The 26,120-nt window shown below is 37.8% G+C and overlaps 1 protein-coding gene across 5 annotated transcripts in view; it reads left to right on the top strand.

The window, feature by feature from the left end:
* NOL4 (nucleolar protein 4) overlaps positions 1–26,120 on the top strand; it is a 200,918-nt gene that overhangs the window by 134,189 nt on the left and 40,609 nt on the right. For 4 of the 5 annotated variants that reach the window (XM_074819979.1, XM_074819988.1, XM_074820004.1 and 1 more), the window contains 2 exons: positions 17,811–17,990; positions 18,731–18,922. In XM_074819979.1, the coding sequence (XP_074676080.1) occupies positions 17,811–17,990; positions 18,731–18,922 (372 nt within the window). The remainder of the gene's footprint in view (positions 1–17,810; positions 17,991–18,730; positions 18,923–26,120) is intronic. The other variant, XM_074819996.1, reaches the window with a different exon arrangement.

Raw genomic sequence — 26,120 nt, forward strand, 5'->3', positions numbered from 1 at the left:
GATCCACTCTGTATGGTGATCTCTTCATACAGGTTTATTCCAACACGATCTCATGACTTTCAATATTTCTTCTTACACTTGTGCAGAAGCAGAAGTTTCTCCTGTTGCCTCTGCTACAATATATGAAGGCAAAAGCCAATAAAGAAGTCAGAACAGCTCCTATTCAAAACCCAGCTCACAGTCCGAGTCTTATGTTACCACTGCTTTAGTTCAGTGACCTTTTGTTGTCATTGTTCATTTCAGGAAAAAAGGATCTGAAAGACAATTTATTGACTAGAACAACTAGTGAGATTGGCAAGAATAGAAGACATTCCCTATCTGATCTTGGGAACACACATTTCAGGTCATTGCTTTACCTGTTAAAGTATTAAAAGGAGGAAAAATTCTGAAACTGTGGAGAAACCAGTATAATGTTATGGAGACTTTAATTTAGCAAATAGCATGCAAAATAAAAATAGTAGTATTTTCACAAAGCAGATTTGCTGTAGATTTTGTTGAATATGGGACTAGATTGGATGCAATAATACTTTTGTATGGTACTTTTGAAGAAGCTATTCCAAGAATTTTTCTACGTAGAGAACAAGGAAAGAAATGATCCTGTGTGTAGCAGTTCAAAAGCAAGACTGGCAGCAGAGCACTGAAGGGATCTTTATGCAAACGGTGTGTCAGTACTTAAAGCAGATTTGATCATCAGATCAGCATTGTCAGACAGAGGCTCCTCCATAAGGGAAGGCCATCAGGGAGCTGATGGTGGCCATGACCCAAGGGCAGTACCCTCTCTGATGCCAATGTAGCCCCACAGCACCCCACAGCCTGCAGGGCAGGGCTGCTGGCAGTAGCAAGTCCCACCAACAGCCCAGTGACCAGCAGACAAGCAGGAGGGGGTGGCAGGTCCCAGCTCAGTGCAGGAAGGGCAGGCAACAAGCCAGGAACAGCCTGGGATACCACTGGCCCGCACTTGACCATGGCATAGCTCAGCTTCAGTGGGGCTCCTGAGAAGCAGCACAGAGGTAGAGGTCCCAGGAGAGGTGGCCAGAAAAAATAAGGCCCAAAGGTGCCTCAAGCTTCTGACAAGGGTATGGATTAATGACAGAAAATGTAAGAGGGTTTTAAGTGGCAGTGGTAAAAAAATAAGTGTTAGCTTCAGACCCCATTCCTATGTCACCTGGGAGGACTTGTATTAACTCTGAAAGGGCAAATTTCCTTGGGCTGTGCTCAGGCTACAGCCAGCTATCTTACACTATAGAGGTGTTTACTTCGGTCTTTAGTGGACATGCAGATCCAAGATACAGGAAGGCAAAAGGATGGCAGTTAATTTCAAAAATTAATGGACTCACTAATCCTACCCTAAAGCCTTTCATCCTTCCAGAAAAAAAAACATGTTCTTACTTTGAATTAGTTAATCGAGGGCAGAGCAGCTTTCAAAGATCAGATCAAGTGAAGCACTAACCAAGGTAAACCATTTCTGGTGCACAAAGTTAAGGCATAAAGAGTGTTTCCATAGCTCCAGTTATTTAAAACCTGTGAAACATGAGCTCTGCAAAACATAAGGCAGCAAAGACTTAAGTTTGGCCCCGTGATCCTCCTGTCAGCTGTAGATCTTCAGAGATGTGCCAAGACCTGGATTTGCCTGTGGTCATTAGGACTGACCAGTGCTGCTTTTTTTTAGGATCAAAAAATAATTAAAAAATACATTGTAGAAACATTACTCAAGAAGTGTCAGGTTGGAGGCTGATTTATCTGCACACAAAGAATAGGAAAAAATAAGATAAATAGGCTTCAGGTTTATTTCAAGGCTTTTTGTAAAACAGCTACTGAAACACTGACCCTCAAAATAGTGAGTGTAGTCCACAAAGCAAAACAAACTGATGTAGTGTTTCCTCTTGAGAGTTTTCCAACACTTCAACACTTTTCATGGTATGTGTGCAATTACTATATTTGCTTCTTAATTTCAACAAGATGATAAATAAGGATTATTTACTTATTTAAGATATTAGCATGAACGTATCAGAAAATGTATGGGGAGTGGTGGTAGGGGAAATAATTCATTGTGGTTAGTTTTCAATGAGAAACCTTTGGCAAGGAGTAGTGAGGGAACAAAACAGAAATTTCTCAGGGTCTTTGAAGTTTTGCAACTGGATGGTTTTGCTCCATTTTCTGGAGTGAGAGTAGACCTGCCAGACTCCACTGATATTTATTTTGTATTCCCGCTTTTGGCAAAGCATCATGAAGAGGAAGGCTGAAGAAAATATAGCTTCCTTCATCTTCCCTCTGGAGTTTGAGGGATGGCTTGTAGGGAATTCTTTTGCAGATCAAGAAGTCTGAGGTAGTAAAAAGGGAGTGGTCTAGCAAAAAAGGTTGTAAGCTCTTCTGTAGTTTTCTCACACTGATAACGCTATTAAGGAGAGTAGTTTGTGTATTTTTTTCTCTGGCTTTTGAAAGGCTGAATGGTAAATGGTAGAAATTTTTGCTTTCAGCTTTATAGACTTGGGGGTTTGTGGTTTTAAAGAAAGCTAGGGTTATCCTAAAACTCATGTGGAACTTTGATTAAGCATATCATGCAGAATTTATTAGCAATTAAAAACTACTGGATGGTCCATTTGTCGCACATAATGTCTTAAGAGCAGGGCCCTGGAAGGCAGTGTGTTAAAAGGAGCATGGCTGTGCATAGACATATTGCTTCACACATTGGTTGACCTCTCATAGGTTTGTTAAATAAAAGTAGCTACTTAGAAAGTTGAATCTTTTTAAGAACATCACCTTATCAAATCATTTTCATGAAAGTTATTTCATGCCTTCAACAGATTTTGTATAACTGTCACTTTATATTTCTTGCCTTCAGTCAAGCTGTGAGGTTAAATTATATTAAATAAATTTTAAAAAAATTATCTCCCAGCCTTATTCAGTATTCTGAACTACATAATAATGCCACAGAACATATTCATACTTGTACATATATCCAGAAAAATAATAGTACTTGCTCAAAGTGCTATGGAAGTGGCTAATAAATGTGGAATTCTGCTCTGTATGGATACCTCCCACACACCACTTTGAAATTCATTCTACCTAGAGCAAGAATTTGCAAGTTACTTGTTAGATCTTTTCAAAGTATGACTTTCCATAAAAATATGTTTAGATGCAAAGTGTTATTTTGAGATTTTATGACAGACTGTTCCTGTTTTACTCATGTCCCAGGTGAGAAATGTTTTTAAAAAGCTTGGTTACAAGGAAAGTTTTATCCAGAAAAAATACTGGTTTGCTATACAGATGGTGCAGTTTATTCTATCAATGTGAAAAGATGTTTGTTGTGGTGCTGATCATTGTCTTGATTTTGTTTCCTAAGGAAGTGTTTTATGCTCTGTCAGTTTGTCTGTCCCTGCTTAACCTTTGAAAATATTGACCAATTTCAATCTAATTTGATAAGGTAGGAATCTTGAGAATGTTGAGTTGCTACAAGTTCTGTGAAAATCTGCATTTGACTCAAGTAGAAAGACCCAGGTTACTGTCTTCATGAGGGCCTTTCATTGTGAGAGGCAGAAGCTGCTTGGGCAATGAGTACCCTCCCAGCCCTCAACAAGCCATGAACTCTTTCCCTGTAATAAGTGGGAGAGACATGGAGTGAAATGGAGAAGGCATGCCGGTGAGGACTTGGGGATCTAGGACATAAGTCAATAGGATTTCAGATTTCTTCAGTTCTACTTTTTGAAGATAAACTTGTTGAAGTATAATATGCTGGATATTTCTGTATACTAATCACTGAGCAGATATTAAAGCTACTCCTTTACAGGACTCATAGAGATGAGCTATGACTGCCAGAGTGAGTCACATCCCTGTATTTTGTTTGTTGCTTATGGCACTGTTGAAAGCACTTACTGCATAGGAAAATTCAATAGCTTGAACCCATATAATCACATTCATTTTAAAACGGTAGTATTGGAGTTGCAAAATTTCTTGACAAGACTGAAGAGGTCATATTTGCGAGAGAAAACCAATTTCTATATGCTTTCATTGCCTGTGTGGTGTTACTTTCTAACAGTGGAAAACAAGCTATTAGTGTCCTGTGCCACATGTGAGCAGATACTTGTGTTCAACTAGAGCCCTACTATAGGTGTTGTAGGCCGAGGGTCTACAAAAGGAAATCCTGTTGTATTTACTTTGTTGACTGAAAGATTGACAAGTAGTTTAGCAAGTTGGAATGGAAAGCAAAATACACAAAGTAATATTAGAGATGTTGCCTTACAGACAAGTAGACATTTCTGGTTTATAAATTCTGGCATTGCAAAGCTTTATGGTAAAAATTGCACAGGCACATATGTGTTTCAGGAAACCGTCTATCTGGGGACCATTTTCTGGGTCATAAAGTTTTCATCTGGCTTTTAGAAAATCTGACTGTAATCCCTTAGCTACAAAACAGATACACTGTAGCCTTTTCAGACACCTTACAAGTTCCTTCTGGCAAGCTGAATCACAGTTTCATTGAGAAATCCTACGTTTAGAGACTCATGGCTCCAAATGTCCAGTGCCTACCTAGATAGCCAGCTGAGATGCTTTCTAGAGGCACATCAGGGGAATCTCAAGAACTTTTGTGTGCAAAAATCAGTAAGACAAGAAGAGCAGATGAGTTTGTTTACTGCTTTGTGCAGCTATCTTTAAATCCACAGAATTTAGACTGTACCCTGACCCTTAGCTCACACACTGTTGACTTAATCGATCATAAGGAACCAGTAAAGATCTTGGGATAAAAAGTCTTGGTACATTGATCACAGTGCAAATCCTGACAGCTAAACCAGCTTCAAGTATATGGGTGCTTTTTTGACCGCACATGACCTTCTGCTCTATGTGATCATCTCTGAGCTGTTCCTGATGTGGCTCACTAGGCAGGAAGCAAGTTTCATGCAGGAAAGTTCAGAGAGCTGCAGGGATGCCAGCACCAGCTGATGATGCTGGATGCATGCAGCAGGTCTGGCACACTAAGGGAAAGACTGCACAGATCGTGCATGTGCAAAAGAGATCATTCTACTTAGGTTCATTAAATCTGGTTACTCACTAGGGAAGGGGAACTTTAGTAAAGTGATCCTTGCCTTTCAGTTTTTAAAATTCTTGCTTACTGGTTTCTTGATCTGTGGCCTGGCCACACAACAGAGCAGAGTCAATGCCACTTCCAGTGACAATGATGGGGGGTGTTCACAGAAAACTCTTCTGTCCCTCACATTCTGTGCATCCTGTATTTGGGTTTAGTAAAATGCAACAGATGAGAGTTACATTCTGCACTCATACTCCAGAAGGATCTCAGCCTGTAGATCACAGCACTGCATGTCTTGAACTCAGGTAGAGCTCTGTGAAAGAGGAGAGTGGGTGAGCACGCAGTGTAGGCAGCTGCAGCATGAGAGGAGGGGGCACTTCCTCAAGATAGGCATATGGATGACTTATTTTTATTTTAAAAAATATGTTCTATTTTGTTTTCCTCTTTGTTCTTTCAATTTGAACTATGGAAGGTAAGGATAAAGTAGTAGTCATATAACATAAGAAAGCAAATAGAAACAGACACAAACTTTTAAAGCTTTAGGCCAGTTCACATCTGGATCGGAACTTTTCAGCTAGTTCTCTTCATGCAATAAGCTGACCTAATATAGGATTGAATCCCTTTTCCCTGAATTTGGGGGCAGGGGGGAAAGATTAAATCATTTGGGTTGGAGCAAGATCCAAAGCAGTTTTTATAGCTGTTCACTGCTCCATAGTCAGGCATTGAGTGGTGATACCGATATGAGAAAATGCACTGCCTGCTCTGATTTATTCCATTTTTCTGGTATATTTCTAGCTGGTTTTCCTCCCACAATTCTTCCTCTACAACAATATGGACTGAATGTGTTTTTTGGAGGAAGTGGAATTTTGCCAAATAAGATTTTCTACTCTGCAAGGGGAGTTCTCCATTGCTGGATGGTGATAAGAGCTGAGCCTTGTGCACTGACTTAGTAAGCTAAAGTGAACACATGTAACAAAGTGGTCCCTAGAATTTACAACTCAAAATATCTCTCCTAATAGAAGCTAAAAATATTGTTTGTTGTAAATGAGTTTAAGCTTTTACAGACCAAGTCTATTAGATCATCTTGGAAACTTCTGTGCTGCTTAATGGCCGCATGGTTCCCTCTAACTGAGCTCAAAGTACCAATGTGGCAGAAACATTTTGCAGTAAACAAAGATTATACAACTACAAGAAATCACAGAGAGTACTGCAGCACAGAGTCGAGTTCGGAAGTGCAATTTCCTTTCCAAACAGCAGCTGTTCGGGGAGCTTACACTATGCCATGCTATCTTTGTATCATATATACACTTTGTACAAATTAGAAAGTGCTGTACCAACTTGAGCAGGTAAACTTATGGATTACAATGAGAGTTTCTGGTTTCTTCAGGATGGTACCATGAAAGCTATGATATTGGTAGGGATTTAGGAGGCTACAGTGATCTCCTATTCTTCTGGGGAAGAGCATTTGCTCTTCAACACAACTGTGTTGTTTGCTAGAATTGGTTCCCTGAACAATTTGATCAGGAATTGCCTTTTCTTTTGGGAGTCATGTTTAATGCTTTTTATAATATTGTCCTCCATCCCCACCCCCAAAATGTCAGACCGTGTCTTCAGCAGGAGCACAGCCAGAATAGCTTTAGGACTGAAAGGTTCTTTTGTTGTTTCTGTTTCTTGGTGATTTTTTTTATATCAATCCTAAGGATGCATTGGTCTGTAGAACTAATGGCTAGAGATTATCTTTATGAGGAATTCTCCCGCAATATTCTTATGGTTGCTGTCATGTGCTAACCTCAAGCAGTACATCTGGCTTACTTGTTTGATAAATGCTTTATTTCTCCTTCCCTAAACAAGGAGGGTCAAACTACATGCATTTCTTACAAACCAGTCTAAAGATTTATTTGTGGTAGATAAGTAGGGAACTAATCAGTAATCTATTCCATCAGCTTCAGCTACAGACATCTCAGCTGCTCCACTATCACTCAGACTGTTGCAAACTGGAAACAGTCCCATCCTGTCCCCCCAAGTTTAGGAGCCCTGTCGTCATCTGTCCCTGCTTGATGTGTCTCAAGTTCTAAATCTCCCCACCTGGCCCTTAAGCTATAATTAAGGCAATTAACCTCTGTCTCCCAGGGTTAGTTGCTAACACAATCCAGCTGATTTACTTCCAGAGACATTTTATAAAGCTCAGCAAAGAAAAAAAAAGGTTGCTACTATAAACAGATAGAGGCAAGAGGCAGAAAGGAAAAGTGAGAACAAGCTGATCCTTCATTCTCTAGTTGTGCCCTATACTTCTCTGTAAGCAGTATGCTCCTCTCTTGCATGTGCAACAAATCAGTGTTGTGCCCATGTTGTGTTCCTAGCTTTCCCCGCCTCCCCCCCCCAATCAATCTTTAATATGTCATCACTGGGATAATTATAAATGGTTCAGTACTGAACAGATTATTTTGGGATACATGCATGTCATTAATTGGCTTTGGTTTTTTGCATGAGTCTGTCTCTCAATATGCTACCATTACTGTCTTTTTTCCTCTAATCTGTACTTCTGAAGATGTAAATGATTGGTCAGACTCTCATGATCAAAAGAGAAGCAGTGACAGGACAGTCTCCTCTCGCCTATTCTGGCACATGACTGTACTGACTGAGCAACACAAACTGAAGGAGGGAGAGCCTAAATTTGTCTCAAATGATGGAGATGGGTGAGTTGAAGTTCCCTCCTCTACTGTTTCCACTAACTGATTTTTAATCTCCTTCCCAAACATTTGCACTTCTGCCATGCTCAGACTGGAAAGGTGGAAGGTGGGAGAACCTCTGAAATGCCATTGTGTAGGAGTGAAGTAGAAAGAGGAAATCAGCACAGGGAAGAACTTACGATAAATTCAGAAAAAGTGCATGAAGAAAGGTCAACTGTTAAACCATTTTCCTCTCATATTGATCATAATTGTTAGTTCCTCATTATTTCCCACTTTTGTTCTGTGCACTGTGTTCTTCTTAATCATATGATTTAGGATAAAAAAATGCTGCTCCTCCTACCTTATTAGAAAATGCAGGTCCACAGCTCAGCATGTAACTGTGTGTTTAGCAAGTCCAGCTGTTCCTGGACCTCAAGTAGCACTCTTTTGCCAAAGTCCCGGCAAGAACAGGACAGAGGCATCCTTTCTCTTCATTGCTTTCTTTCTCTTTACCTGGTGAAAACAAATGCTCCCCTCCTTCGCTGCTGCTGCTCTTGTGACACACAAACCCTGCAGTGGTGATGTATTATTATCCCTGCATCTGTTTCTTCCGCTACTCTCTGGAAATTTCTTTTGAAACTTTGTACAACCTGGAAGCCTCTTGCGTAGCTTCCATCTCCAGCTTCCCTGGGATACACAGAGACAGAGGAGCAGGGTGAAAGTAAGTGTCAAAAAAAAAATTCTTATCTCCTGCCTTCCTGATATAATTTGAAGTCTTTTGCCTGAGAATGTGTTTGCTCCTTGGGAACATTGCTCTGCAGATAGAAAGACCTTGCATATACCTGAGCTGCTATGGAGAAGTAGAAAACTTCACAGTAAAGAGTGAGAGGAAGAAAAAGGCGGTGGAGTAAAGGGGCAGGTACAAAGTCTTTAGATTCTCTGTGGTTGTAGTTCTCTTAGCAAGGACTTCATCTGTAGCTGACAGTTGTAGATTCAAGGGATGTTGTTCACAAATAAGCACATAATTTCCCAGTATAGATTCATGCTTTGGGACTTGAAAAAATAGCCTTATGTTTCATGTTTGTAATTGAAGAAGAAAACAGGTTATTGAACCCTTTTGGTGTCACAGCTTAAACTTATGGCAAGAGGGAGCGGAGAGAAGTTTAAGGAGGAGGATGTGAAGGAAATAGTATGAGAGTCAAGAGAACAATGCAAGAGGAGAATGAGGCAATAAGAACTAAAAACATAATGAGTTCAAAGAGAAAGAAAAGAATGAAAGATTTTAGGAGAAAGCAGCTTGGAAAAAATGGTTTAAACTGAACCGTGGGGCATGACCAGAAGGAATAGCAAAGGAGGGAAAAAAAGAACAAGGATTGTGGCAATTTTCTAGTTCATTGTAGATGTCTGACAAGGGACCTGTGACTAAACCAGTGAATTGCATGTGGTTTGTATTCCCTGGTTTGTATTCCTCACTGCTAAAGTGGGGAAGGGGATTCTTCTACTTAGGTTTTCCAGCAGCAATATGCTCAAGATCAAAATAGAGCATCCAATGATGCCATGTTGATAAGAAACACTGCTCTTTTGTATTTACAGTAACATTAGTTCCCTGCATACAGATACCCCTAAGAAATTAAAATCCTAGAAATAAAACAGTAAGCTTAGGACATTTAAACTACTACTCAACAAATTATTTCACTTCTGTATCTCAATTCCTGCTTTTGCTGACAATAACTTCATACCTAAGTCAGACTTCAGAGGCCCAGACTGCAGTTGTAGTATTCAGCAACTACTTTTGTTTTGAAAGCTAGCAGCAGTTTGGGATATTTTCTAACAATAGGGGTAGCACTTTTGGCCTTTGATGGCTAGACTGAGTTTTGTCAGGGATTCTGCTGTTTCCTTGCAGGAGAGTTCCTATGAAACTCAGCTGTCTGTTGTACTCCTGCTGATGTGTTCAGTCATGTCTTACTCTTCTGTCACTTAGATGAGGACAGGCTGCAAAGAGAGGAGTGAGAGTCTTGAAGCTTGCATTGTGATTGTCATTGTGATATTCAGGTTTATATAGGTCTTATCCATCTTAGTTACTTCCTCAATGTCTTGCCTACATTAGAGGTTTTATTTTCAATTTAAATAGAATGAGAAGAAATTAATAGCCCAGTGTTTTTGCAAAATAGTTTGTAGCTCTTACCAGCCAGTGGTCTACAATTGACTAAAGAATTGGTGGTCAAAAATGTTCACTACCTGCCTGTACTGTGAACCTCAGTAGTCAATGAAGTATATTTCATCAGAAAAATGTTCTCTAATCCCCATATAAACTGTCACTATTTAATTTATTAAAGGAAACAAAAAAGAAAAAAAAAAAAACCATGACAAATAGAAGGCTGTGGAATCTGGGTGGAAAAGGTAAAGGTTCTTGGAAAAAGGTCAAAATTTCACCAAAAATTAAAAATGGCAGTTTTTCAGTAGAAGTTTTTGATTAATACATTTTGACAAAAGGACAAGAACTCCATGGGGCACTACCAGGCTGTTGGCTTCACGGAGCTATGGTAGTGCCTATAATGTATGTTAATTCTGTCCTTAGGAGACCACTCATGAAGTTTCCTTACTTTTGATAATAAGGTAGGTTTTCTCTTTTTCTGATAAGGTAGGCTCTTACGAGAGTATGAGATCTTCATTCAGATCTTATGGTTTGATTTTGGGTGTACTACAGGAAATGTTTAAATCCTCTATTGGCTCACAGTTTGCAGAAATCCAGAAGTTTGTGATGGAGATTTCCTATGTGGCAGCCTCTGTTTCTCAAATTCACAGATCCTTTTAAAGCTTAAAAATAGCAGTGTATGATGCCAAAAATAATTTAGAGCTTTTATTTGATTCTATCACTATTTAGCTTTGACTTTTCAACTCCCACAAAGGACATTGTATTTTTGCCAAAAACACAGCAGCCACATTTTACAACATGACCAGTTATTAGGGGCTTTGTAACTAGGGTTTTTCAGTATTTGGTTGAAAATACCTGTCTTCCTACATCAATGAAAGGAGTTCTAGAAGTCCAACACTTTTGTAAAATAAAAGCTGTGAGAAGTAGGCAAGTCTCCTGCTCTGTTAAATTGGCTTTGCCCTGGTACTCTTGACACTGGTGGGCTAGGGAGGTTTGGACATACTTACTCTGATCCTCCAAGAATTTTCCCTCTCCAGAATAGCTGGGGAGAGAGCAGGAGCCTTCCTGAAGGTGCCGAATCAGGTAATAAGAGATTGGTTGTGGACAAATTAGAAAGAAGCTCATTAAACTATTGTCTCTAAATATACTTCATTCTTCTACTTGACAGAAACCTCAGTTGCCTCTCTGTTTTCACTCTCTTACTTAATTTCAGAGGTTACCTCTATTAGAGCAAAGTGATGTATTTCAATAATGTTGGTCAATACTAGTGGTGATAGACCTAGGATAGTCTATATTTCAGCTAAAAGGAGAAAATATACCACAGGAAGATCTGTGTTTCGGGGGTGGGGGTGTGTTTCAATTGTTTCTTGTCTTTCAATTATTTCTTATCTTTCAATTATCCAAACTTCTATGTATCCAGATAAATCCTGCTGGAATGAAAGTGTCTGGGTAATTTACAGTTTACTTATTGCTAATAAATGTGCTTCTGTTTAATATTATAAGCAGATACTGTGATACAGACTGGCTAATTACTGAGAAAGAATGAGCAGGTAGTCTTAGGAACAGTCACTGTTCTCTCAGTGACTACTGTAAAAACAATGACTCTGGGGAAAAGACCATGTCAAAGATAATTCAGGAGAAAAATCTTTTTATTTCCTATTGTAAGGAACTAAACAGTTGTCTTTCTGGAGCTCACATTGTTAACACAGAGCAAACAGAAAAGATCTTTTAATATTTCAGTGTAATACAGGTTTTGTGTATAAATGTCTTACACAGTCTACTCCACAACACTCCACATGTTAGATAACACTTTTATGGAGTCAAACTTATGATAGTCTAGATTTCAGCTCTCCATTCCTCCAGTAAAAATGCTGTTATCCTCATGCTCCAAATAGCAGAATTATACACAATGACACCTTCCCATTATCAAGGGTGAGATTTTATGGAGGAGCTGGAAAGGCCAATTGTGGTGTAACAAGGGGAGCAAACTGGTCATAGTCAGATGCAAGGATATGGGTAGGTTGAGAAAATGTGGGACAGGTTTATAAAAATGAGGTTAATTGGATCTTGAAATAAATGGTGAGATGCTGGAATTATATTTGAGACTTCACAGTCTTTTCTGTAATGAGAAAAATATGATGGGCAGTAAAGTTCCACACACATGACCGTATGAAGGTTTAAAGGGGCCGTGTAAAAAGGATAATAACAGTAAAGTCTGGAAGAGAGAAAGGCATTGGATTTAAGAGGAATTGTGGAAAAAAATGGCTTATTAATGAAAAATAATAGAGCTGAACTTTTATCTGTAAAAAACTGAAAGAGGATTGCTTAGGATAATAGCTGAACCTTAACTTTCCAGTTACGCCTCCTGCTTTACTGTTTGAATTGAGGAGAAAAAGATGGGAATGTTTGAATTCATAGTTTAATCTCTTTTAATACCAAAAGGGCACATATGTGCCAAATGTATTTTATGTTTTCTAATGTGTTATTTATATTACGTATGTTATAGATTTAATGTAAAAAAACCCCAATCACTACCTCCTGTAGGCAAGTTCTGTGCAATATGGAAAACTCACAGTTTGCACAGAAAAGAAAGGAGAACTCTGAGAATCCAACATAAATTTCAAATATAATTTTAAGGGGAAGATATAGGACATAATTTTCCCCTTAACTTTATAGGCTTAACCTTTTAATTTTGTTTATATGTAAAATAAAATGCATGCTTCTTATTCACAGTCAGTTCACCAAAACCCAGTGTGTTATACTTTTTTCAAAAACCTTGTCAAATGAAGAATCAGTTAAAAATGTAAATATGAAATAAAAAATTAAAATTAAGTTCTAATTTAATTGACAATTCTGGGAAAAAAGTCTTCAAAGCAATCAAACCTGGTGTCACCAGAATATTCTAATCCCTTTCTGTATCATAGAAGTGTTTTTTATAAAAATATGTGTGCACAATAGCACATGGGAAAATATGTGGGAAAGCACACCTGATTTGCAAGAATAATTGCTGAAATTGTAGACTTTTGTGTATTCAGTGGTACAAGGGGAATGACTGAGATGTAGAAAGAGAAGGAAGAAAGATTTGGAGATACAACTGAGGAGACAAGCAGAACTCTGCAGCTTTACATTATGGTTTTCTTTACTCATTAAAAAATCTTGTTTAGTAACTCTTATAGATGTGGAGGCAGATTTCTAAAAAACAATCGTGTATAGCCAGTAGAGTGTCTTCATCTCTGCCTACCTCACAGCTCCTTTCCTTTCCATGCAATATGGAAACCTGTGCTACTGTCTTGCCAACTTTTCACATCTCCAAATCTCTTCAGCTCACAGGAGTGCTATGATTTATGAGTGTCTAAAGTAATAACTGAAAGAATTACACACTATCCAACTAAATGTAAATGTGAAACGTAATGTCAATGTGAAAAATTAAGCTTAATTTAAAAAAAAAATCTGCTGCACTTCCTTCAGAGGCTTTTTTCCCTGAAAAGGTGGGGTCTTTTTTTCCCTTCTGGAGTTTTTAAAAAAAACACAAAGCCATGATTTCTCCAATTTTTGGTCATACAAATAACCAGCCTCAGTAATTAACTTTCTGTCACTGAATAACTTTTGGTCCAGTAATCAACAGCCTTCTTTGTACACTCACCAAGATAGCCAAGAGTCTCTTGCTGTCAGTTGCTGGGAGTTGCTCTTTGAGAGAGTTTCAGACCAAAGAAAGAACATCCCAAGCAGACCAGTAGAATGATTACGAATCTGGAAAACATTGAGTTTCATAGCATGCATGAATTTATTGGGAAGAGAAGATGAGGGGAGGGGACATGAAAACAGTCTTCAAATGTCTGAAAGATTCTTGTAAAGAGCAAAGAGAATTCTCTCTTCTCTAGGTACAGCTGTCCTCTATTGTGATATGTGGTAGATAGGTGAAAAAGAAATAGGCTTAGTACTGTTTATGAAAGTCAGAGGTGGGTGTTAAGAATATTTTAATAATTCTGAAGACGGTGAAACACTGATGGAGATTGTCTGAGAGATGCATGGCAACTCTGTCACTAGAAGTCTTAATATAACGACCAGACAAACAGGGGTCAGAAATGACCTTCTGACTTTGTTCTGTGGCAGCAAGATGAACTAGATGACACTGTGATGTCCTCCCAGGTCTTTTATTGTGTGATTTGACACTTACCTTACTTCAGGTAACTTTTGTTGCTGAGTTGTAATATATTGGAAAGGTGTTGATATTTCATGTCACAAGCTCCTGAAAGCAGATTGGTAGGCAAGAACCTTTACCTTCATTTTTATAAAGCAGAAGTGTCTATTATTGCAAGGAAGAGATTAAAATAATGAACTCAGAACCTTCAGAAAAAGTCAAGGACAAAGCGGCCAGAATATGCCTATCAACATTTTAGTATTTTTAAGACAACTTTATAATAATCTGAATGTTTGGGGAAGGCAATAGTCTTGGCCTTAGCCTTGGTCTCATTTGTTCTCCTTGAATAATTTCTCATTTTACATTTCTGTCATTTTCTTTTCCAAACCCCATTTGTTAAGCACAAAGGTTTCACCTGTGAAACATCTTGTGTGTACTAATGCTTCTACTCCATGATTGCTTTAATCTTGCATTGTTGTCAACAGAGATGTGTATGCTCCCTCTATTGCTTCCATGCTCATGCCTCCTGTCAGCACAAAGGTTTGTGCTTTCAGGTGGTGAACTGGAGCCAAGAACTGATCCTGGTCTTAAACAGACTAGCAAAAGAAAAAAAACCAAAACAGCCCCAATACGTTTTAACCAGGATCACTTCTCCAGTCTAGTTCACTGCAGGACCATAAAAATGTCAAGGGCTGTACAGGAATCCGAATGAGCAGGTTCCTGTCTGGCAAAGATGGGAGTAGCCTTTTGAAAGGACAGTGCAACACCTAAAACTGGGGAAAAGAAAAAGTTGTCCTCTGCGGTCCTACTCCGTGTTTGTTTAGCACTGCAGCTGCTTAATAGAGTACCAAAAGAAAATGCTTATTGGCTTCTGCACAACTGCAGAGTCAACACTCTGTCAAGTGAGTAGTCAAGTGAGAGAAACAGTCTGCTCCTTCTCTGACTCAATATTCATCTGTGTAGAAATACAAAAAGGTAGAAATTTTATTCTTAACTGGCTTTTGTAACCTCTTCCCTCAGTTTGGTGACGAAACAGCTAGGAAAAAAACCACTTTTTTTTCCTGGTACTGTACACAGTCTTCAAATCCACAATGAATAAATATGGATTCCTGCCATACAACTTTCTCAGAGTATGTTTTTCTCCACGGTTCATTTAAAATGCTAAAGTTGTTCTTGAAATAAATATTTTGGAGAAGACATTGGACAAGGGTCTCTATGCAATGCTTTCTTTAAAAAAAAAACCAAACTATTGCATTTTTGAGAGACATAGCTAATCCATTTTGGCCTATATCTCTTTCCTTCACAAAAGCAAATCTCAATCCTGGTGCATAATTTATGATCTTGGCATCCAGCCCAAACATATGTACATACTGAAATCAGTTTTGCATCTGTTTAACTTTATGCACATGAGTAGTCTAATTGGATTTAGTCTGATGAAATGACTCATGCGAAATCAAGTGTTTGCAGAACAAGGGTTTCAGACAGTAGGCTTCTTCAGGGCAGTAGCTTCTACAGCTTTATATGGTGCCTAGCACATGAAATGGCTTTTTAATTATCTAGAATCCCAGATTATCTAGAACCCTTCTGCATGCTATATAGCTGTAACATGAGGTGAAATGAAGAAGCACAAAAGAACAAGTCTTGCAGTCTAGGTCAGATCTTCTACTGCATAGCACTTGGACACAATTACAATAATTGTAACAACTTATTAATTATAACTCTTTTTTAAAAAAAAAATTCTTCTGGAATCTCTTCAGGATCAAGGAAAATCACTCTTCCAGGCTGCAGCTGTTGGTCTTCTGGTAGACATTGGCCAGGTTAAATAGAATTGCTTATATATGCTAGACACTCTGGTGAGTTATAGCTGTCATCTCCTATCAGGATGGAACCATATTCTTCTGGAGCCTGATAATGCAATGGGTTCAACACCTGCTGCAAGGAAGAGTTATCTGAAGGGGTGGTAGTGTAGATATTCATCATCTTCCCAGAATAAAATATCAGTGTGTCAAGAGAAGGGACAGAGTTTTTTTGCTGCTCTCCTAAGTCTTATCTTTCCATGCCAGTTCACATCTGCCATCCTGAACCCTGGCTAACTTCTTGCCTCATAACTGTGCAGTCATAGACTGCAGGGAGAGAAGAGGTGATGCTGAGCTTGCTACTTGTTGAAGGTGATTGTACTCAGAGTCTGGTTCTTCTGTTTTCTTTTGATGTTTTCTCGTTCTCCCTACATCTGCTATAAGGGTCTAGGGAATGGAGAGTGGTCTAGAGAGTGAAGGGACTCAAAGAAGGGGTTGAGAGAGGCTGCAAGATCTGATGTTAGGAGCATTAAGGATTAAAAAGTGGAATTCCAGGGGATTAGTACTGTGAGAATATAGTCTGGGGAGGATAGATAAAAAAGGGAGGATTGGAGTATGAGTGCTGTTAAGGCAAGGCATGGAAATGTATGGGAGTGCCTCTAAAACTGATGATGTACAGAGTACCAATGTAAGCTGGAAATGAAAACAGGGAAAGAAAATAAGAAGCTGGAGTAAGAATATAAAGCAAGAAGTATACCTTAAAGATGAACGGTCTTATTGGCCTTTCCCTCTTACCTCAATGCCCAGCTGTGATTGGTGAAAACACCCTGAAATAAAGAAAATTTTAGGAAGCTCAGAATGTAGATCAAAGCATGTGATTTTAAGTATTTGAAATGTATTTCTGATTGAGGCATTATGCTCCTGACTTTTGGTGACATTTAGACAGGAGGCACCTAAAAAAAGCATGTATGTGAAGTTCATTGTGTAGCACCTGATTCAGGACTCTCTGAAGTTAATAGACTACAGTATGCTTTGAAGCAAGAGAGGAAAATATTGAAATATTACAGGATTAAAATATTATAGAAGTAAAATTGTGCTCTGAATTACCTAACATGAATCTGATGGCTCTGGTGAAGATGATACTCTCTGATACTGTTGTGTGACAGGGGGAAAGCTTTGATGTTAAACTGTTAAGTTGTAGAAGGCTTTTTTATTACTGATGTCTTTTTGTGGTCTGCAGTTTGAAATGTATGCAGAGGAAACAGGTAACTGAAGTCTTGATACTGCAAGGAAAAATTCACAGTATTGACTTTTGGTAATTTAAAACTTTTTGGTCCTACAAGTGGATACACTTTAATGAGATGGTCATCTGTTTTATCCAGCAAGCTGCTTTTCTGCCCAGGGGAAAGTTCTGAATACTGCTCTGCAAAGGGAAAATGGCTTTACTGTATGATTCTCAGAAGAGCATTCAAAATGTTAACAAATGTACACAACTCTAATTCATTTTGGGGTTTTGCAAGTGAAACTAGAAGATAATCATCTCCATGTTTTGAATAACTTATTGCAGCTCTTGATAATATTTCATATTGATTGGATGAATATCAGTTTCCTACTTAAATCCGCTTTGCCTTAAAATGTGTAATTTTTAGTCCTTTAGAGTCTTGTCCAAATCAACTGCCCCTTATTTACATCTTGGCTAATAAAAAGAACTTGGTATTTGTAAGAAACTTCTGTATGTAGTACTTAAGCAAGGCTGTATGGCAAAGTTCTCATGTTAAACGTAATTATCGTAGGTAATACATTTGTTAATTGATTTACTGAATTTGCAGCTGGTTACATTTTTTTAAAGTACTGAAATGAATATTATTGTGAATTGTTCACTCTTACAAGGATTATGAGCACTTTATGTTGAACAAAGAATAAAAAGAAATCATGGAATTCTTTAAATATTTATAAGCATTTTTGATGAGTAGACCTTATTTCCATGGTGAATTTTTACAAACATATTATTTTTGTCCGTTTTCAGTCCCCTGCACATAGCTATTCAAGCTATGACTCTGGCAAGAATGAGAGTGTAGGCAGAGGTGCTGAAGACCTGTCTCTGAATCGAGGAGATGAGGATGAGGATGACCATGATGAGCAGGAAGATCCTGAGAAGGTCAATGAATCAGACGGGGTAGAAGCTGAGCGACTGAAAGCTTTTAATGTAAGTCCTCTTGCACTCGTCTTGTTTACTTCTACTATTCCTTTTACATTGTTATTTATGGGTAAGTTTGACAATATTAAAGGCACGTTAATTTAATTTGCAGGATTTATTTCAGTTATTATTTTAATGCACATTAAACTCTCGCCAACAGATGACAGATTTACTGTGTTTTATTTAGAATTTTAAGGCAGAGTGCCATCTTTACCAGTGAGGAAAACAAAGCTTTGTTCTGTATGTGTGCGTGTGCACCCGTGTGTGTGGATGTGGATGTGTGTATGTGCATGTTCACCCACTGAATGGAAAGGGGCTGTAGCTAGTTTATCAGAAGACCATTCCAGTGGTCAGCTGTTCTCTATTGCTTTCCCAATGTATGTAATTATGCATGAAAACACAAGCAATTGTTCAAACAAAGAAAAAGTGAGAGTCAGTTCAATAAAATGATTAGCAATCACAGCTTATTGTTAATAATGAAACTTAAGTAGTGCCTATTTTCACAGTCTGTTCTGGTTTATCTCACAAGTTCTGTATCCTATAGACTATTCTTTTCTTGTCTTTTTTTATAATCAGCCCCCCTAAAATAACCCTTTAAAGAACTGTTTGCTTAATATTTCTGGCTTCCCATTACAAAGCTCTTCAGTGGATAGAAAAAATGTCTTCCTATCAGTAATCAAGACAGGAAGCTAGGAAGAGAAGAGAGCCACCCTCCAAACCCATCTCCTCTGTCTCCCTCTTGCCAACAGATGTTTGTCAGGCTGTTTGTAGATGAAAACTTGGACCGAATGGTCCCAATCTCTAAGCAGCCCAAAGAAAAGATCCAGGCTATCATTGACTCATGCAGGCGACAATTCCCTGAGTATCAAGAGCGTGCCAGAAAACGCATACGTACTTACCTCAAGTCCTGCAGGCGGATGAAAAGAAGTGGTTTTGAGATGGTGAGTTTTGATTTAAAACCCAGCCCTAGTTTCCATCAAAACCCCATATGTAAATCCATGGCACTATTTTGTTTTCATCTTAGTGTCTTTTTTTTGTTTGTTTATTTTTTGGGTAATACCAGGTCAGAGGTTTCTTTTTCCCTCCTTCATTCTTCCTGAATTTATTCCCTTTGTTCACTGGTTTAAAAATGCTTTGAGACACAGGAGTTCACAAGATGAACTAGTATGAATGTATAGGGAAAGAAGAACAAAGCAAGGCATAAGGAGGGAAACCAAATGATGGCATGTATAGTGACTTATTTCTTGCTTTAGGTTACAGTTAGAGATTTTTGCCTGGAAAAGTCTTTCAATAAGATGGATTTTTCTTTAAAATGCCTCTGCTAACTGAATTTCTGTGAGCTCTGTAAAAATTAGGTCCTGCTAAAGAAATGGTATACCCAAGAAAATGCCCAGTGTGGTAACATCACACTGGCAATGGTTTTGGCTTTGGGGTTTTTTCTTGTACATTTTAGTCTATTACTTATCAGTAAAAGTTACTCCTTTGAAATCTTTCAGTTGACATACAGGTGTGCAAAACGTATTAAATGGTTTTAAAACACAGACATCAAGCTTACAGATTGAGCATCCCAATGGTTTAGTAATTGTGATTGAACCAAAACCCATGAAAATTGTGATGGTATACAACTGTCAGTGCTTTCAGACATTATTATTTTAGTATTACTCAGTAGCACAAGAATGGGTAATAATAAGTTTTCTTACCAACTGGCAGCTTCATTATCTCTAAAAAACTTTTGTATTTGCAAAACCCAGGAAAGTTGGAAGAAACTAGGTAGCCACACACCTTATGTCTTAGCAATCTCTCTGGCCTTTAGATGACAACAAAATCACCTCATCATTACAAATAGATACCATTTATTGATTAAACATATCATTTTTTTAAATGAATCATCTGCAAACCCATTGATTACATTAAAAAATTACTGGAGATAATTGAATTTTACTGTTTCTCTCTTTCTCTCTGTCTTTCTCTTTCCTGCAGTCTTTGCAGAATACTTATGATTTCTATATGTTGTTTAAGATGTTAGCTGAGAGTTCTAAGAACAAAATATCAGGTTTATTTATAGGGTAAGACCACTATTGGATAACACAAAAAGCAAAGACATGAAATAAATTTTTGTATGTGTTTGTGATTCTAATGGACTGCATGGTATTATTATTTGAAATATTGGGATAACACTGTTTCTGAACAATGGAAGCACAGATGAAGAGAGACAGGTAGAATAAAGGACATCTGTATAGATAAAAGTGCCAAAGACTGACCGGTGGTGTATGTGTCAGATCGTATAGCCTTCCGAAATAAAAGAAGGAAAAGCAGAAAGTAAATATTTTCTACGATACACTAAGTAGCATCAAATTGCATCTACTCACTCTGGATGAAAATAATTCAGCAACATCAAGTTCAGCTTTCACGATGCCAAATATTTTTATTTTGCTGTACTTTCAACCGAAAATACTTACAAAATTAGCCGATGCTAGCGAGTCTCCTCACTGTTCCAATTTATGGCCTCATTACTGTCATTATTTACACTGATGAGCGGTTATGTAAACTGACTCATTTTTTGTTATCTGAAAGACTTGTGCAACTGTTTTGCAATATAAATAAGGGACTTACTATCTGACCCATAAGAGCTAGGTTGGCTTGACTTCAGTGCACATTTGCAAATGTTACTTTCATATGAATAAAGGTTGCAGGATCAAATTTATTCCTGGGAGGCAAAAAGGAGCAGACATTACCGGGAACATGATCCTGGTAATCTTTATAATTCAGAAATATTCCCTATTTTTATAATGTTCCATGACAGTTTATGATGGGCTTTATTTATTTTTGAACAAACAAATTACCCTCTAAAATGTTGACTTTGCTGCCCATGAATGGAAATGACAAGGCACTGGAGCTCATGCCAAAGGTTTCAGCCCTCTTGTGCCTGAAGGGAAATCTGTCCTGCTTCCCCATTCGCAGGTAGGAACATAAGCCAAAGACTAACCTAAGTCTTTGGAGGAGCTCCCATTAACATCCTAAGAGAATAAGTGGTGGTTTATGTCCATGTCTTGAATAATTCTGAAATGTAATACATACCCATTTATTATTTTTAATTATTTTCTGATTTCTAAATTACTGTATCAGCATCTCCTGATTATAAACAGTTTTAGAAAATGCTACCATGGACAGAGGCACTTGACTGTATGATTATTTTAAATCTACTTACCATTTTGACAGTGGAAAAGAATCACTCTGTCTGGATAATAACATTTGTTCAAAACAATCATGAAGGGACATGTTGGTGTTGATTTGAATAAGGTGTTACCCTCAAATACAGCAAAACAGGATAATGATCTCCTCAGGAGCAATAGTGCTACCGTTGTTATATTAAATAGGATGTCAGATAATAATCTCCACAGGAGATGTCTTTTGCTATAGACATATTAAATACAAGTTTTTCATTTTGTTCAGGTTCAGAATGCTACATTTTGAGCATCTAGTTGCAAGAGAAAAAGAGAATTATCTCATATATGACAGTTCAGACTGCGTGTGGAACAGTGCAGCGCTCTACAGCATCATATTGTAAAGTGAAGAGAAAATGTAAACACTAAGTTAAATTAGTGTAAGACTGCATGGTAAAGATGAAAAAGCATGCCTGAGGCCTGCTTCTGTCAGTTATTTGCCATCTGTAATCCAAACGACAGTTCTTACTGTATAACAGGCCAGTTCTAGTTCTGAGGCAATGGGAAGGGCTCAGTTTCATGAGTGTTCGTATTGTTAATTAGTGTGTTTCTTAGTATTAATATTTTCAAGAGGTTGCTTATAGTTATTCTGCTTCTACTTATGACAGATATTTGTGTGTGGAATCCAAGGCAGCTTGCCTAGCTCCCTGTTACAAATATTCCTTTGAGGAGTTCCCTTTCTACATTGGAAATGCCTTCCCCGTTTGACTGTTCAGCTTGTAATTGTGCCATTTTCGTTCTGACACAAGCATATCCCTCAGCAAGGCACTGTCAAGGTTTTTCTCATGAATTGTAAGACTTTTTTTCTCCTCCCATTGTCTCTTGCTTATGGACTGTTGAGAATGTTCTCTTACTAAACTCTATGATCTTGCTCAGAATCTTTCATTGAGAGGGAAGTTTTTCAAGTCCTGAAATCACTGGCTTTTGGATGGGATCTCTAGGTTGTGCTTCCATCTGCACTGTGCTGTAGCACTTTGTGAAATTCTTAAAGTTCTTGATGTTCTTAAAGAAATTATTTTTCTCTTCATTAGCCCATAAACAAAAGAAAAAAAAATATTGCTGCCTCTTTCTCAAGGACTGATATTGATGAGAATTCCTTTGTATACACTAAGTGTTTTGTGACCCATATATGCTATGCAAGAGGAATTTTCTCCCTGAAATGGTCAAATGACCTGTTTCACTTATGTTTTTAAAATCTGTCCTTTAGACTTGTCCCAGCCTCTTTATTTACAGAAGAATGCCAATTAAAAAAAGATAGTAGACAGCTGCTGAGGATATGTGGTATGTATTTATTTAGTTACAGTCCAGAAAAATTTTGGAAGATAGAAATAATCAAATTAGGTTGAATTGACTTAATAATTAAATTTTCTTACTACTATCTTCATCTTCCCATCTTCATGATCTACTATCATCAGTCTCACTGCATTCATTTTGAAACTGCATCTTACAGTATCTTTTCCACAGTTATGCCATTTTTTCTATGTGCATCCCAATGCAAGAGCAAGGTCTTAAACTCTCATTCACAAAGAGATTCTTTGTTTTGTTTAAAAAAACCCCCAAAACTCCTTCCTAGGCACTACTGTAATAGAAAACAATAGTATCAAAGAACAAAATGTTCTTATGTATTCGAGAGGAAAGGCTAGTCATAAATGCTTTTCCTTGTCTGAAGACAAGTTTGAATGTGTCAGAGAAGAAGAGTCACACTATGCCTGAAGACAGTTCCTCGGTTACATCCCGATATTGTTCATCCCAGCTCCTTCTGTCCTATTGCCAGCCTCAATAACAAATAGCTAAGCTCTGTATCTTTCACTGCTTCTGTCATCTGATTGTGCCAATTGGCTGTAAGAGGTGTTTTCACAATTTCCAACTGTGCACATGTTGATCGAGGTGTTTTAAATGTGTCTAGTGTCTTGGACTGCTTCTATATTGTGACTGAGCAACTTTGGTAGGGGCTGGTTTTCAGAAGGGGGTACATTTTCTGAAATCTGCCTCATTAAGATTTCTCGGGATAGATACCTAGTTTTTAAGTTTTGGTTTTAGAGAGAGGAAGCTTTCGTTATTTACAGAATTTAGTGCTGAATAGTCCAGCTGACCTTGCAGTCACGTGGCTTTTCAGTCCGCAGGCCTTTTATGCCTGGAAAGGTCATAAGCTTTTTCAGGAAGATGAGGGTCTGTGGATTCAAGGATGCATACCTAATCTTGATTCATAAGCTGGGAGGCATTAAGAAAACTATCACAAGAACAGTTACATGAAGATCTACAAATAGTTATAGAATTCTTGCTTTGTACTATACCCGAAACTCTGTTGATTGATCACTTTCCTTTCTAAGCATCTCACCCTTGTTTGACAGTGGTTAGCTTATATAAGTCTGATGGGCTACCTGGTTGAAAAAGGGCAAAGCTACTCTCAGACAAACTTTGACCATTAGGTCTCACATATCCTTAAAAACAATAATTCTAGAAGCAGTTTCCCTAAGGCTCTTAAATATTCTCCCCCCCCAAACAGTTAAGTGAGTATGCGTGATTTTTAAGAACTGCTTTTTAAATGTCTCATATACCTTTTGCTTTTCAATAACTATTGCAAGTATAGGCAATTTTGGAAAAGTGAGTGGCAGAAAAAGTTGCACATTCTCCAGTAACCTTGGAAAATGTGAGGAAGTTGGCTTTGAAAAAGACATGGTATTTGGAAAAAGAATAAAAACTAAAAAATGAAAAATACCTAGCAACCTGATAGTGATTAGTCTTCTACATTCTGTGAGAGAGGAAAAAAAAGGAATGCAATTTTGACATTAGTTTCACTTTTTTTATTAAATTTAGGAAAAAACCAATCCCCTCCAAAATGGCAATAATTTCTGGTATAGAAGAAACCCCCTTTTTTATGGGAAAAAAAAAATCTGGGGAAGAAGGATGTTCGCCCTGATTACTTGTAAGCTTGAAATCAGAAAAAAGTAGTAAATACATCAGTTTTTCTTATGCTGTGATTCTAATTTAGATTGAGACCTCTGCTGCAGTGTTATTTGATTAGCTGGTTTGTGCCAGTAGCTTAAGGATGGGGAGCCAGTTCAGTGTATTTGTTTAGAGAAACAAGAAATAATGTTAAATCAGACTCAGTGTTTCCTAGTCCTCTGGAGTTTTGCTAGTAAACTGCTATTGGAGTGTTCAATTCAATCCCCACCTAACTTAGAAGGAGTTAGCATGGTGATTTCTGGGGTTGTCTGTCACTCTGAAATACCAGATAGATTTGGGATAGAGGTAATCTTACCTAAGTTTGCTAGAAAAATCAGGTGACTTGGGCTCCCTCAGCAATCAATGAAGCACTTAGATGAACCAATCCAGAGGGTTTCATCCCCAGCTGTCTCATGAGCCAACTTCTGGAGATACCTGTTTTTTCAATGAAACAAAAAAGAAGCCTAGATGACTAGTTTAGACAGAATACTTGAGTTTTGGGTGGATAAAGTCAGCTGGATATTCTTTCTGTTGTTCACATAAGTCATTTAAAATTTCCGCTAGCCCCACTTGGCACAGCAGCAGCAGAACAGTGGTTGATTGGACTGTGTCACTTGCTTAACATTTAGACAGGAATATGGATAAGTTAAGATATATATGGATATATTTAGGTGCTGTCATAATCAAGGTGCAACACACAAGTTTCAATTAAATGTACTTTAAAGCTGAAAACTTCAAAAAGTGATGTGAACATCACTGAATGTTTTAAAAAGCCTCTTCTGCCATTTAAGAAAATATTTCTAGTTATTTCTTTGAATTCCTTAGTAGGTATTACAGTTGAGTATTACACGACTGCAAGACTGAGCAAAATATATCAAACCCAAGACTGAAATGCAGTGCTACAAGCATTAAAATGCCAGTCCGGTGGTTCATATTTCACTATTCTGTACTAACAATTACAAAAGTACATCCAATAGAGTGCAGTACTGTACTTCAGTATGTAAATTTAAAAACACTCTGTGGAAAGCTTTCTGAATCCTTTGTAACTAACTGTGTAGTGTAGGGTAGATCTGTGTCATACATTTCACTGCGTAAAAAAGAATCTCATGTGAAGATAATGTGTACCCTGTCTTGTAAAGTATTTTGGATGTTTTCTATGAAAAATGCTATTTAGGTATTGCATACTGTTATAAATATGTTGGGGATTTTAACACATTGTGTTAGATCTTGTAAGTTATTATGAAAGAGTTGTGACAAATTTTCAATATTTCGTCTTGGAAATGAACTGGTCTTACCTGAGGAAAAACCTGACATGCAGGATAGCACTGGGGATGTTCATGTTGTTAGGAGCCCAACATGTGAAGAAGTGCTTAGTGGTACCTCTGGAAAAACTCAGTTACTGTCAGTGAGGCATCTTAGGCATTCTTCTTCACCTTCAGATGCCAAATCACTTTGAAAAATTTGAAACTATTTTTTTCCAAGTTTGAGTAATAGATAAAATATTTTCTCATTCACACATTTATATTAGAGTTCATACATTTGTATTAGGATCTCTATGAACAAAATGAAGTAACTTGTATGTTTATCTGCTTGCAACTGTCTTATACTGGAAGATCTCCTTTTCAGTGTTAATTGGCCTAAACTAGAAGGTAGTATTTATGCACAAATGTCAGGTTATAATGTTTGGTATTTTAGTGGGTGTGCATGGGTGCCCATTTTCTGACATAATAGATAGCTGTATTTTTCCAGAACTGAGTCAGGCTGGTGATAACATGTAAGAGTATCTAGACCAAGCTTCTCTATGACAACTTTGGCTTTTAGTCATAAGTAAATACTGGATCTCACAAAAAATGCTAAGGACAACAGATCTTTAACCACAGGAGGACAGCACGTACTCACAAACTTCTTTTTGGTGAATATACTGCTCCTAGTGGCTTAGACTGAAATATAATCCATCTATTATATCAAT

This window comes from Strix aluco, chromosome 1, assembly GCF_031877795.1.
Source record: "Strix aluco isolate bStrAlu1 chromosome 1, bStrAlu1.hap1, whole genome shotgun sequence".
In the NCBI taxonomy this organism is placed as follows: domain Eukaryota; kingdom Metazoa; phylum Chordata; class Aves; order Strigiformes; family Strigidae; genus Strix; species Strix aluco.